The 13,261-nt window shown below is 44.1% G+C and overlaps 1 protein-coding gene across 1 annotated transcript in view; it reads left to right on the forward strand.

The window, feature by feature from the left end:
* pik3c2b (phosphatidylinositol-4-phosphate 3-kinase, catalytic subunit type 2 beta) overlaps nucleotides 1-13,261 on the forward strand; it is a 50,225-nt gene that overhangs the window by 8,545 nt on the left and 28,419 nt on the right. Inside the window, exons 2-10 of the mRNA XM_075460097.1 lie at nucleotides 536-1,425; nucleotides 2,936-3,036; nucleotides 3,117-3,277; nucleotides 4,471-4,591; nucleotides 8,425-8,536; nucleotides 10,501-10,580; nucleotides 10,664-10,727; nucleotides 12,342-12,488; nucleotides 12,573-12,606. Of these exons, the coding sequence (XP_075316212.1) occupies nucleotides 574-1,425; nucleotides 2,936-3,036; nucleotides 3,117-3,277; nucleotides 4,471-4,591; nucleotides 8,425-8,536; nucleotides 10,501-10,580; nucleotides 10,664-10,727; nucleotides 12,342-12,488; nucleotides 12,573-12,606 (1,672 nt within the window). The 5' untranslated portion in view covers nucleotides 536-573. The remainder of the gene's footprint in view (nucleotides 1-535; nucleotides 1,426-2,935; nucleotides 3,037-3,116; nucleotides 3,278-4,470; nucleotides 4,592-8,424; nucleotides 8,537-10,500; nucleotides 10,581-10,663; nucleotides 10,728-12,341; nucleotides 12,489-12,572; nucleotides 12,607-13,261) is intronic.

The following is a 13,261-nucleotide window of genomic DNA, read 5'->3' on the forward strand; positions in this document are numbered from 1 at the left end:
TAATGGCGATTTTTTTTTTTTTAACTGCGCAGACAGGACCCGTCATGTATGGCGTACAAGTTGCAACCTCTGAGGAGGGCGCTACGTGAGCTTTGCTGCGGTTGTTCTTCCATCGTGGGATGGCTCATGCTCACATAACATTTCTAAAGATATAGTGAGTTTTTTTTTTTTTTTTTTTAAACCGACGGCAGAAAAATTCTAACCGGACGACGTTGATTCGGTCAACCATCGGTCATACGGTCATCGGTTAACATCCCTAGATATTAGTGTATCGCTACAGCCCTAGGGTGGACGGTTCGGATCAGAATGTTGAGGTTAAGAAAATGAATGAAATTAAGAAACGTTTGGCAACATTAAAAGTTTGTTTTAATAAGATAAGTTAGTGGTGGGACGCCGGGATCAAACCACCAGCCTTCTGATTGAAACTGTAGTAGGGAAAACAGAAGTTTTACATGAATGAAACATTAACATCCGTTTGTTTTCTGTTCTCGGCTGCTCCTCAGACTCTCCTTTGTGTCTTCTCTGTGTCCTACAGCAGCCTTTCAGCAGCTTTTTCTCTGCTCTGGAGGCACCATGTCGGCAGCTCAGACCCAGAAGGACGGCGGTGAGGCGGGCTGGGGCTGCCTGGAGTCTCTGGGTCTCAGTCAGAGGGAGCTGGTTCTGGCTGAGGCCCTGCAGATGGAATACGACGCCCTCTCCAGACTTAAACAGGACAAGAGCGGAACTACCCAGACCGGATCACCAGGTCCCAGTCAGACCCGGTCCAAGACGCCGACTCCTTCCATCGAACGCCCCCGACCAACCCCCAGCCACGCCATTCCTCCTCCCGCCGGAGGGAGCCTGCTCAGAGGGCTCTCTGGATCCGACTCCTCCCTGAACCAGCCCGGGGGGTCCCAGTCTCAGCATTCCATCTCACCCAGGGTGCCCCCCCATCAGGGGGGCTACGCCAAAGAGTCCCTGTACATCCTGGAGGGTCCTGAGGTCAACAAGTTCAAAGACCATTCAGGTTCCAGCCTTGGGGACTCTCTTGGTTCTGGGTCTGGCTTCCATTCCAAAGGCCTTCCTGCTGTCCTCCATGATGCCCCCCCAGCTATTCCTCCGAGAAACCCCATCCCCCCACCGTCGGGGTCGGAGAACCCCTTTTTGCCCCCCCGAGGTTCCGCTGTGACCCGGGACGTGAACCTGTTCACGCCTGACGTGGATCCGCCCAAAGTGACTTCTGGAGAAGTCAACTACGACAACATCAACGACTCGCTGTCGCGACTCAACGAGAGTGGGCCGGGCTCTCGGGTTCGCAGGGCCAACGGCGACCAATCAGGGAAGCCGGTGGCTCGGAGTAAGACTCTGCCCCCTCAGGTCCCACCCAGGACGTACGCCCCGGTTCTGAAGAGCAACAAGAACCAGCGACGGGTTTCTGCAGACCCGGTAAGAGCCTTAAAGAAGAACCCTAAACCCCGGGTTCCCAGGTGGTTCCTGCTGTGTGTTCTGATTGGTTCTGGTGTGATAAGTGAACTTAGGCAAGGCAGGTTTATCTGTACGGCACAATTCAACAACAAGGTGATTCAAAGTGCTTTACAGATACATTAAAACAGTAGAAATAAAAAGCATGATTTAAATTTTAAACGAAAAAGAAAGAAAGAAGAACAAAAGATAAAATCAGATAAAATCAGTGGTTAAAATGTGATTAAGTTTTGAAACTCAAGCTTCAGATTTGGAGTTTAATAGGGCATTGTGATTGGCTGGAGGTGGTTCTCAGGGTCACCTTCAGCCAACAGTTGCACAAGAAAAAAAACGCCGCACACAGGTGAAGGCCAGACAGGATCAGAGCGGGAAACAGAACACCTGACCCATTTTAAAAATGAGTTTTTAACGGTTGCGTGAGACAGATGCCACGGGATTTTCTTCATCTGTGAAGAATTACAGGAAACTTTTCAGAGCTCCTAGAACTGCTGTAGGAAGTTCTCCTTTGTGGAACCTCAGTAGTCACTCAGTGGGGTCACATGACCCTGAAAGGATCGGGTTATTGGCTAAATTACAATCAGACTGAGCTGAGCAAGGGTAATTCTCCTTGGATATATGGCGGTGAATGAATGGGATCAGAGGCACAAAGCGTGTCATACCCCGGTATGATAGGTGGCGCTGTACCCATTCCAACTGTTGCTAATAGAGCCAGTCTTGTCAGATTAAGGTGTCTACATGAATTTAATAACTCAGTCTGATTGTAATTCAGCCAATAATCCGATCCTTTCAGTGCCATGTGACCCCACTGAGTGGGGCAGACATGTTGGATCTGAAAGCTTGTTAAAGGTGGGGGTGTCTGATTGGAAGGTATCCCCTTAATCTCAGAACCATCGTACAGAGCACCTGTAACAAAAAAATTAAATTAAGAATTAAATTAAATGAAATTAATTATAAAATTATAAAATTATATTATTTAAATGTTTTTATAAAATATATTTTTTTAATAAAATTAAAAAAAATATTTTTTTAATCAAATTAAATACTACTACTAATAATAATAATTAAAAAATTAAATAAAATGTATAAAATTAAAATTATATTATAAAATTATATAATTATAAAAAATAATTAAATTAAATTAAATTGAGAATTAAACAAATCCAAAAAATTATTTTAGCTGTGACCAGATTTTCATGAAGGGGATTAAATGTGAGCCTGTTTGAGTTTCTTTTCCAGATAAGTTGCATGTTTACAGGAATGAATCCAGAGGTGTCGGACCGTTAGTTTGAGTGAAGGGACGCCTGCTGGGGTCGGATGCTCCGACATGTCTGTTAGAAAAGACGACACTCACTGATTATATCGATCAGTTGACCTCATGTTGATAAAATGTCAGCAGCTTTTCTGTATGAAGTCAGCATGTGTTTTTCGGGCTGTGGGGCTCCGCTCTGATTGGGCGGCTGTGTGTGATTGGCAGGTGTCGCTGAGCTCCAGGATGAACGGGTTCGGGTACGAGCTGTTCCAGGTGTCGGAGGAAAGGGACGAGGAGGTGGCGGCTTTCTGCCACATGCTGGACGTGTGAGTGGCTCGTTGGTTTACTTTGAGGACAGGTAACCCCTGAGCGGTGACATCATCTCTGTGCGTTGGTGTGTCCGCAGGCTGCGCTCGGCGTACCCACACAGCGACGGCTCTAAGAACGCCGGCTTCGTGTGGTCACCGGCGGTCAGCGAGGACGAGCTGCATCAGGCCCTGGGCGTCAGCGTGAAGGTGACGGTCGTCAGCGATCACTTCCGAGAGCCGCTCACCTTCACCTGCGATGGTGAGACGCTGCCTTCTTTTCTTTTTTTTCCCCAACATTATCTTTATTGAGTTTTCAGCATGTTTCCAAAACGCACATATATTCAGAAATAAGAGTGCTCTCATATCCAAGGAGACATCAGGGGCAAAGTTATTATCCAACATTCAAATTGTCCTTCCTTACAAGTCAGATATTTATTAGATAATATAGAGCAACACTTAGTACAAGTATAAAAACAAAAAGAAAAGAAACAACAACAACCAGAATAAAAGTGATATTTTCCCTTTTTATTATGTAAGTTATCTTATCCATAGGTAAAGTTGTGGATATTTCCTTAACCTTGTAGCACCCACAGTTGCAGATATGCTACAAGCTTTTTATTTATTTACATAATTTATTTACATTATATTTTTATTTACATTACATTATTTGATTTTTTTAAATTTACATACATTATTTACATTCATGTGTAATATTTTTTTACCTTACATTTTATGTGCCGACAGTTGTCACAGTATCACTTTCTTGGCTCAGTGAATTACACTCTGCTTTGCGGTGGTCTGTTCTAGTTGGTTCTGGTCTCGTTTGGTGTGGTCTGCTTTGTCCACCTTTCACAGCGGTAATGGGAGGTCAGATCTCCAAATTGTATTATTACAAAATTAATCAGGAAAGCCCACAGTTGCAAATATGCAACATTGCCTAAAATGATCAAAAATAGCCCAATTCCAAAAATTCCAAAAATATTGTTGTACTGTCACAAAATTCCACAAAGCAGAGTTGCAATACAAACGTCTGTCACAACCAGTTTTACTCTGTAGTTAGCATCTCAAGTAAACCAGCAAACATCAATTACCAAATAAATATCAAAATATAGATTCTACATATGTTCTAGACTGATAAATTAATGTTACATTTCTGAATTGTGTTTTTTTTTCTTTTTTAAAATCAATTAGAGATTACTGAATTAGTTGCAGTGAAAAAAAATGAGCCCACATTTATTCCCACCCAAAAAGATGCAAGAAGAGCCTAAATTATTTTTTTCAATGATTATTCATATGCTTGGGTGCTACAAGGTTAACCCAGTTGATGATTTTTGGTTTACTGGTACTCCTCCATGAGATTTCTATGAGTCTTTTTGCATGAAAGTCTTTCCAGTGTGAGATCCCAGTACTAACAGCATGTTGTGTGTGTGTGTGTGTGTGTGTGCGCGTCAGGCTCGTCCACGGTGGACCTGCTCATCTACCAGACTCTGTGCTACGCTCAGAATGACCTGGACCACGTGGACGTGGACGACTACCTGCTGAAGGTCTGCGGACATGAAGAGTTCCTCAACAGGTGAGAAGCTGAGACCCTCTGCACACTGCCCTGGTTGTTTTGCACCTGGTGGCCCCGGGGCCTCGTTTATTTCTACGGAGCAGCTCTTTAATATGACAAACGGCGTGCAGCGCTTCATGAAGGTAAATTACTCATTTCTGTAATCAGATGAACTGATGGCTGAGTTACGTTTGTGTGACTCTGCATTAAACAGGATTAACTGGTTCCAGAATACCTGCTGCAGGCTGATAATGTTACAGCTGAGGGGGAAGAGACAGTTAAAGCTAGCTACAGTCAGCTACAGTCAGCTACAGTCAGCTACAGTCAGTTACAGTCAGCTACAGTCAGCTACAGTCGACTGCAGTCGGCTGCAGTCAGTTACAGTCAGCTACAGTCGGCTGCAGTCGGCTACAGTCGGCTACAGTCAGTTACAGTCAGCTACAGTCTGCTACAGTCGGCTGCAGTCGGCTACAGTCAGCTACAGTCAGCTACAGTCAGCTACAGTCAGCTACAGTCTGCTACAGTCAGTTACAGTCGGCTGCAGTCGGCTACAGTCGGCTACAGTCAGCTACAGTCGGCTGCAGTCGGCTACAGTCGGCTACAGTCAGTTACAGTCAGCTACAGTCTGCTACAGTCGGCTGCAGTCGGCTACAGTCAGCTACAGTCAGCTACAGTCAGCTACAGTCATCTACAGTCATCTACAGTCAGTTACAGTCGGCTGCAGTCGGCTGCAGTCGGCTGCAGTCAGCTACAGTCATCTACAGTCATCTACAGTCAGTTACAGTCGGCTGCAGTCGGCTGCAGTCGGCTACAGTCAGCTACAGTCAGCTACAGTCGGCTGCAGTCGGCTGCAGTCGGCTACAGTCAGCTACAGTCGGCTGCAGTCGGCTACAGTCAGCTACAGTCGGCTGCAGTCGGCTACAGTCGGCTGCAGTCGGTTACAGTCGGCTACAGTCGGCTGCAGTCGGCTACATTCAGCTACAGTCAGTTACAGTCGGCTACAGTCAGCTGTCCTGGTTTTAAGGAGGTTCGTCCACCTGCTCTGTCCCACGTTCCCTGAACGTCTGCTGAGAAAGAAACACGGCAGTGAAACCGTTCGTGGTCACTTTGTGGTGTAAATGGAGCTCTGCTTCCTTCATTCGTGAGAGTCAGAGCTGTGCAACTAGGGTTGCCAACTCCCTGAAAACTAAATAAGGGACACCTCATTAGAACCACATTTGGTGAATTCGTACTGGCCTGGTGAATTTTTTTGCCCCTTTTTTTTTGTGAGTGAAACGATTTTTTAACTATTTGACTCGAACCTGAATTGAATTAGATGCATATTTTTTGAGTGACATGAACACATGTGAAACAAATTATTATCCAGCAATTCACTTTAATACAAAATACCAAAATAAGTATCTTTCTTAAAGGAGAAGTTCGGTTTTTTTAAACCTGGTCCTTATTTCTGGCATAAAATACGTTCATCTACTCACCGATAACAGTTTGGTGAAAGTCGGCGTCCTTCGGAAGATATTTAGATCACTGGAGATCCGTTTATATCCGTTTATTATCTGTCTTTATTTCACCGATACTTTATGACCAATGAATGAATGAACGCATACTGTTGCGCTGTTAGCTCAGAGCTGCCCTGTTGTTGTTATTTTGTAGCAGAGTGGTGCAAAAAGTCTACATTAAGTGTTTTCAGAGAGTTACATGGTTCTGTAAAAGCATTCAGAAAACAATACAGCAATGTACTGATATTAGAAAACGTACTTTGTACTTTTGAATACTTAAGTATTTTTAAAAGTAAGTTCTTCAGTATTTTAGCTTGAGTAAAATTTTGAACTTGTAGTTGAGTAAGATTTGACCATGAGTATCAATACTTTAACTCAAGTACTGGAGTTGAGTACTTTGTCCACCACTGCTTAAAGCTGTCTGCTTACTGTCACCCATGCATGCAACAGTACCTCCTCGACCAATAAGCTGACAGCGTATTCTCGGGTGTGAATATGCTGTCAGCTCATTGGTCACAGAGCAGGACAGGGCCTGAGAACAAGTTTACCGTACATTTTCATTTAAAGCCCCGTTATTCGTTTCCATTGGCATGATACTGACTATTTTTAGACTCTCACAGTAATACGGGACAAAGTGCGTCCCTTTTCAGCTCAATACGGGACAGGTGCTGTTGTTTCTAAATACGGGACGATTTTGTTTTTCAAGGGACGGTTGGCAACCCTAACCCTGTGCAACGCTGGTGGAAAGCCCGGTTCTTCTGTGGTTCCTCTCGTTGGGCTTTTGTTGCTTCACCAGCAGATTTTCTATGAAACTGTTCTAACCACCAGTTCCTCCTGCAGCTGGCAGACACATCAGTATGTTCACACTCTTTGTTGGATGGACACGCTGAACGTGTGCAAACACAACAGAAATGTCCCCTCAGATCAGATCAGGCGTGTCCCCACAGATCAGACGTGTCCCCACAGACGTCTTCAGACAGGAAGCAGCTGCAGCCTCTTCCTCTGGCCTGTATCTGTATCTGCATCTGTATGTGCATCTGCATCTGTATCTGTATCTGTATCTGTATCTGCATCTGTATGTGCATCTGTATCTGCATCTGTATCTGTATCTGTATCTGTATCTGTATCTGTATCTGTATCTGTATCTGTATCTGTGTCTGCATCTGCATCTGTATCTGCATCTGAATCTGTATCTGTATCTGTATCTGTATCTGCATCTGTATGTGCATCTGCATCTGCATCTGCATCTGCATCTGTATCTGTATCTGCATCTGTATGTGCATCTGCATCTGCATCTGCATCTGTATCTGTATCTGTATCTGTATCTGTATGTGTATGTGTATGTGTGTCTGCATCTGCATCTGTATCTGTATGTGTATCTGCATCTGCATCTGTATCTGTATCTGCATCTGCATCTGCATCTGCATCTGTGTCTGTATCTTTGGGTTTCTGCTGCTGCAGCATGGGACTCTGGGACTGTGTGTGGGTGGAAGTGTGTTTCTGCCTGATAACCTGCAGCCGTGAGGTCAGCTGGACTTCCTGCAGTGAAACAATAGCTGTGAATAAGCTGCCCAGCGCCGGGCTCTGCTGCTGCCTGTGTGTCGGTTTAACACTTTAACAACAGAACGCATCATCACCTCTGGATTCAGACACCATGAGCCTTTAAAACTGACAGATTCTGCCCTTTTTAACAGCTTTTCTGAGGTCTCATTGAGCTGGAGGAGGCTGGTTTTGGTGCGTTCGTCAGCCCTGTTTTGAACTGTTTTCTCTTGGCATGTGCTCCATCCCGCCCTTTTTGTGAGGTCACCAGGTCCACGGTCGGCTCAGAAGTTTGATCAAAGATCTGACAGTCGAACAGATGTTTGTGTCAACACTTTCAGCTTCCTCTCTGTGTTTGATCCGGGCCTCAGGTCAGTTAGTTTCTGCCCAAAAGCAGTGATTCGGGGTGGTCCGTGGCGTAGTGGGCTGAGCAGGCGCCTCATGTACAGAGGCTATAGTCCTCTCTGCAGCTGGCCCCGGTTCGAGTCTGCATCGGACGGCCCTGTGCTGCATGTTGTTCCCCCTCTCTCTGCTTCCTGTCTCTGAACTTTCCTATCATTAAAGGCACAAAAGCCCCCAAAAAAATATTTAAAATAAATAAATAAAAGCAGGGATTCGAGCTTTAAGTGTCGGATCCGTTCAGACGGAGCAGAAGTTTTCATCTGTTCCTGATGAGTCTCTGGATGTTTCACACTGATTTATTAACAGGTTGACGGGAAGCATTTCAGCAAAAATCTGCGTTTAATTCAGAGACTTCAATCTGGAGAAGAGTTGCTCCTTACACTGAATAATGCTGCCTCTCACCCGTCTGTGTCTCAGCTCTCAGACTCTGGCCGGTCTGGAGTTCGTCCAGCAGTGTCTGAAGTTCGACTGGGACGTCCGACTGTTTCTCACCAGGAGATCTGCCATCAACACTGAGCTGGCTCGCAGGGTGAGAACACACACACACACACACACACACACACACACACACGTCTTGTTTATAATGACTGTGGGGAACATTCACTCAGTGTGGTCACATGGCTCTGAAAGGATCGGATTATTGGCTAAATTACAATCAGACTGAGTTATTAAGTGCATGTAGACACCTTAATCTGACTAAGAACTGGATCGGATGGGATTTAGACCCCGAGATAACTGGGTTGAAAGTCACTCTAAACCTGCTTGTAGACGCTGAAGCACGTGGTGAATCAGACTTTGCGTTCTGCGCATGCTCCAGATGTTTTCCCGGGGTCGTGACCCGGAAGTCAAAGGAGACGATATTCCTGTTGTTGTCGCCGTCAGAAAGAAACTAACAACGCGATGGAGAATGCTCCGTTGGGCATCGAGTTTGTGCAACAAGCAGCTCATCACAGAGCAAATGTAGAGGGACGTAGCTTCATCTGGCTCTGCGTTCTCCATCTTTCTCCAATGCCTGAGTTTGTTGTTGTTGTTGTTGGTGGTGAAGAGGTCAACAGGAAGTGGCTCTATTAGCAACAGCTGGAGTGGGTACAGCGCCACCTATCATACCGGGGTATGACAAGCTTTGTGCCTCTGATCCCATTCATTCACCGCCACATATCCAAGGAGAATTACCCTCGCTCAGCTCAGTCTGATTGTAATTTAGCAAATAATCTGATCCTTTCAGCGCCATGTGACCCCACTGAGTAATAATGCATCCTGTATTCCGTTACCCTATGCCTAACAATCACAGCTGAATACTCTGACCCTAAAACCAAATCTTAATCCTCAAACATCACTTTCCACCCACAGGGACAAAATATCTGCCCCCACGCTCACATGAAGTCCCCATCATGTAGGAAAACGAGCTCACACACATGTATCTGTAGCGAGGTTACAACCAGGATCAGACTCTGAACCTGAACCCTCGATGTGTGTGAACACATTTTTTATGTTTCAAACTAGCTGAAAACGTTATGTGATGAAACAAACGGGGTTAAACGCCCCCAGGTGAGGCCGACCGACAGCCTGAGCCCTCATCAGCTGCAGCAGCTGCTCCCTGTCATCAACACAAACAGGAAGTCTGAATGTTTACCGGGTGCCCGACCCCATAAACACTCCTCCATCAGACTCCAAACTGCTCCCGCAGCTCAGACACCAGATGTGGTGTTCGCCGGGCCTCAGTCACACTCAGAGCTCAGGCAGGAAATATGACCGTCCTCTTCAGGAAACAGGAAACTAAGCAAACCGACACGTTCCAGTTCCCCAGCGGAAATATTTCAATCCATCAAACTTTATTTGTGGAGCACTTTTCATCCAACTTTGCAGCTCAAAGTGCAGATTACAGAACAATGATTAAAAAAATACACATAAAGCCTGACACCTACAGGTGAACAGCAGGTACTGCAGGCTCCTCCTGCCATTGGCTGCTGATGTCACCACCTGTAACAGCTGATTCAGCATTGATCATTATAGAAGAAAATAGAAATAGAATAGAAAAATACTTTATTCATCCCCCAATGGGGGAAATTCAAATTAGTCAAGTAGCTCAACATTTTTTTTTAAATATTTACAATGACTGTATTAACAACAATAAAACAACAATAATAGTACCAATTCTAGTAAAAAAAATACTACTACTAACTAATAATAATAAATGACTAAATAAACAAATTAAAAAAATATATAAAATATCTACATTATATATAAAATATTTGCATTAATACACAAACAAACCAACCAGCTGGAACAAAGTAAACAGCGAGGAATCGGATCAAATCAAATCAAATTTATTTGTATAGCACATTTCATGTACAATCAATTCAAAGTGCTTTACATAAAATAAAAGCATTGCAGCAGGGAGTGGAAGAAGCATTAAAATACATAGGATGCAGAACAGGAAGAGGACGAGCGCCCGTTTGGACCAATCAGAAATGGTTTTGTTTCTTTTCACAGAAAGAAGACGACGACACTGCGTCCTCCATGAACCACGGCATCCTGCTGCAGGAGCGGCCAATCAAACAGACCGTAACGAGGTGAGGGGCGGGGCCTCGTTGAACCGGTTCTGAGTGTCGGAAACAGTTACGAGTGTGTGTTTGTCTCCGATGTGTTCGAACAGGGAGGCTCTGACTCTGCTGCTCGACACCTTTCACAACGAAGCCGAGTCCTTCCTGCTGTCAGAGGTAACGCACACTCACGTGCACTCTTTCTTTCACTGGCTGTGTTGCTGCATCACATCCTACATTTGTTTGTCTGTTGCTGTGTTCGAAACCGCATACTTCTCCTACTACTCCTACTAAATTTTTGAGTTAGTATGCAAGTTTGAGTAAGCAGAAGTTCCCGGATGCATACTAGATTCTCCTAAATGTTGGGTATGCATCATGAGGTTACTACTCATACTTAAACTACCCAAGATGCAACGTAACGTGACGTCGCCGATCGTCATTTCCTGTCAAAACGGCAGTTTCAAGCTAGCTACAACGAGGGTAGGTTCACTTCCTGTTTTCAAAACAAAAGCACCAATTGTATGGTAATGGCTTTCCCTATGATAAAAGGCAACGGGTATTTTATTTTGTGAAAATAACCGGAAGTGCGTTAGCTCACTGCGGCTAGCTTTAGTAGCGCCGAATTCGTGGGAACAAAATGGTAAACAGCCGGTATTTTGTCAGGTTTTCAACACGTTGGGGATCTAAACGACTACTTTCTCACCTGAAAATGTTTCAAATGTTGCTAAAGTTTACAGAGTTTAGAGCTTAAGCGAAATCAGCTTCAGGCCGGCTGATTTCGGCTCGGGCAGGAGCGAAATGCATTGTGGGTAAACGCTCTGCATACTGTCTGATCAATGAGTATGCAGTATGTAGTATGCAGTACGTAGTATGTAGTATGCAGTATGCAGTAGGTAGTATGCAGTATGTAGTATGGAAGTATGCATTATGTAGTATGCAGTATGCAGTCTGTAGTATGCAGTATGGAAGTATGAAGTATGTAGTATGCAGTATGTAGTATGTAGTATGCAGTATGCAGTACGTAGTATGTAGTATGCAGTATGGAACTATGAAGTATGTAGTATGCAGTATGTAGTATGCAGTACGTAGTATGTAGTATGCAGTATGGAACTATGAAGTATGTAGTATGCAGTATGCAGTACGTAGTATGTAGTATGCAGTATGTAGTATGTAGTATGCAGTACGTAGTATGTAGTATGCAGTATGGAACTATGAAGTATGTAGTATGCAGTATGTAGTATGCAGTACGTAGTATGTAGTATGCAGTATGGAACTATGAAGTATGTAGTATGCAGTATGCAGTATCTAGTATGCAGTACGTAGTATGTAGTATGCAGTACGTAGTATGTAGTATGCAGTATGGAACTATGAAGTATGTAGTATGCAGTATGCAGTATCTAGTATGCAGTACGTAGTATGTAGTATGCAGTACGTAGTATGTAGTATGCAGTATGGAACTATGAAGTATGAAGTATGAAGTATGCAGTATGTAGTATGCAGTATGGAAGTATGAAGTATGCAATATGTAGTACGTAGTATGTAGTATGCAGTATGGAAGTATGTAGTATGCAGTATGGAAGTATGAAGTATGCAGTATGTAGTTTGCAGTATGTAGTATGGAAGTATGAAGTATGCAGTATGCAGTATGCAGTATGTATTATGTATTATGTGGTTTCGAACACAGCCAGATGTGTCAGATGGATAAAATCTCTGTCCAGAAGTTCTCGGTTTTGTCTTCAGAGTCGCTGCTCTTCATTTAAACTCGTTTCTCCTCCTTCCTGGTCTCTGAAGGCGGAGCTGTCGCTGCACGTGGAGCGGCTCGTCCAATCGGTGAAGGCGCTGTGCAGCTCGTTAGCTGCCGTGGAGACGCCTGATGTGACGTCAGCCCTGAGCCAGCTCCCAGCATGCCCCTGTCGTCTGCAGCCCAAAGTTCTGAAGGTGAGACGGGAGGCCTCAGAGAGTCTTTCCTTCGCTCGCATCATGTTCTCTGCTTCATGTTTCTCTCTCTGTCTGCCCTCCCAGGATGCTTCAGTGCTGGTGGTCAGAGAGAACAGAGGTACGAACCAACAGGAAGCACAAATCAAACAGACGTGGCACTTCGCTGTAGTTTTAGAGACGCTGCTGCTGCTGTATGAATGAGAGAAGACAGGATGTTTGACTTGTTCCTTAAGCTCAGGCTTCTGAGTCTGACTGCCATAAACCTGCCTTTAAGCCTCGAACACTGGAAAAAATACCCCCCAAAAATAAGTAAAAAAACAATAAATACGAGACGTTTTTGCTTGAAATAAGCAAAAAAAATCAGCCAATGGAACTAGTGAAAATCGGCTTGTCAGGATTTCTTGAAATAAAATGTGATATTTAGGACTTTTGAGTTAAAAGTGAGCTTGAAATTAGCTTAAAAACCTCTTCAAATGAAAAAAAAAAGCTTGTTTCATGTGAAATATGACTCAAAACAAGATGTTTTCAAGACTTTTTCACTTAACAAGATATTCAAGATGTTGCCTAACAAGTACCAAGAAATGGTACTTGTTAGGCAATTGTGTCTTATATTAAGTGTAATGAGATACTCAATGAGACAAATATACTTGGTAAGATTTAGGTTTTTTCCAGTGAACAAGGTAACACAAAGAGTTAATGTGATGTTTTCACAACAGGGCTGAAACATGGAGGCTTTCAGGTCAAAAAGGATCAGGTTGGTTGGTCTTCTCCAT

Source organism: Odontesthes bonariensis, chromosome 3 (genome assembly GCF_027942865.1).
Source record: "Odontesthes bonariensis isolate fOdoBon6 chromosome 3, fOdoBon6.hap1, whole genome shotgun sequence".
In the NCBI taxonomy this organism is placed as follows: Eukaryota; Metazoa; Chordata; class Actinopteri; order Atheriniformes; family Atherinopsidae; genus Odontesthes; species Odontesthes bonariensis.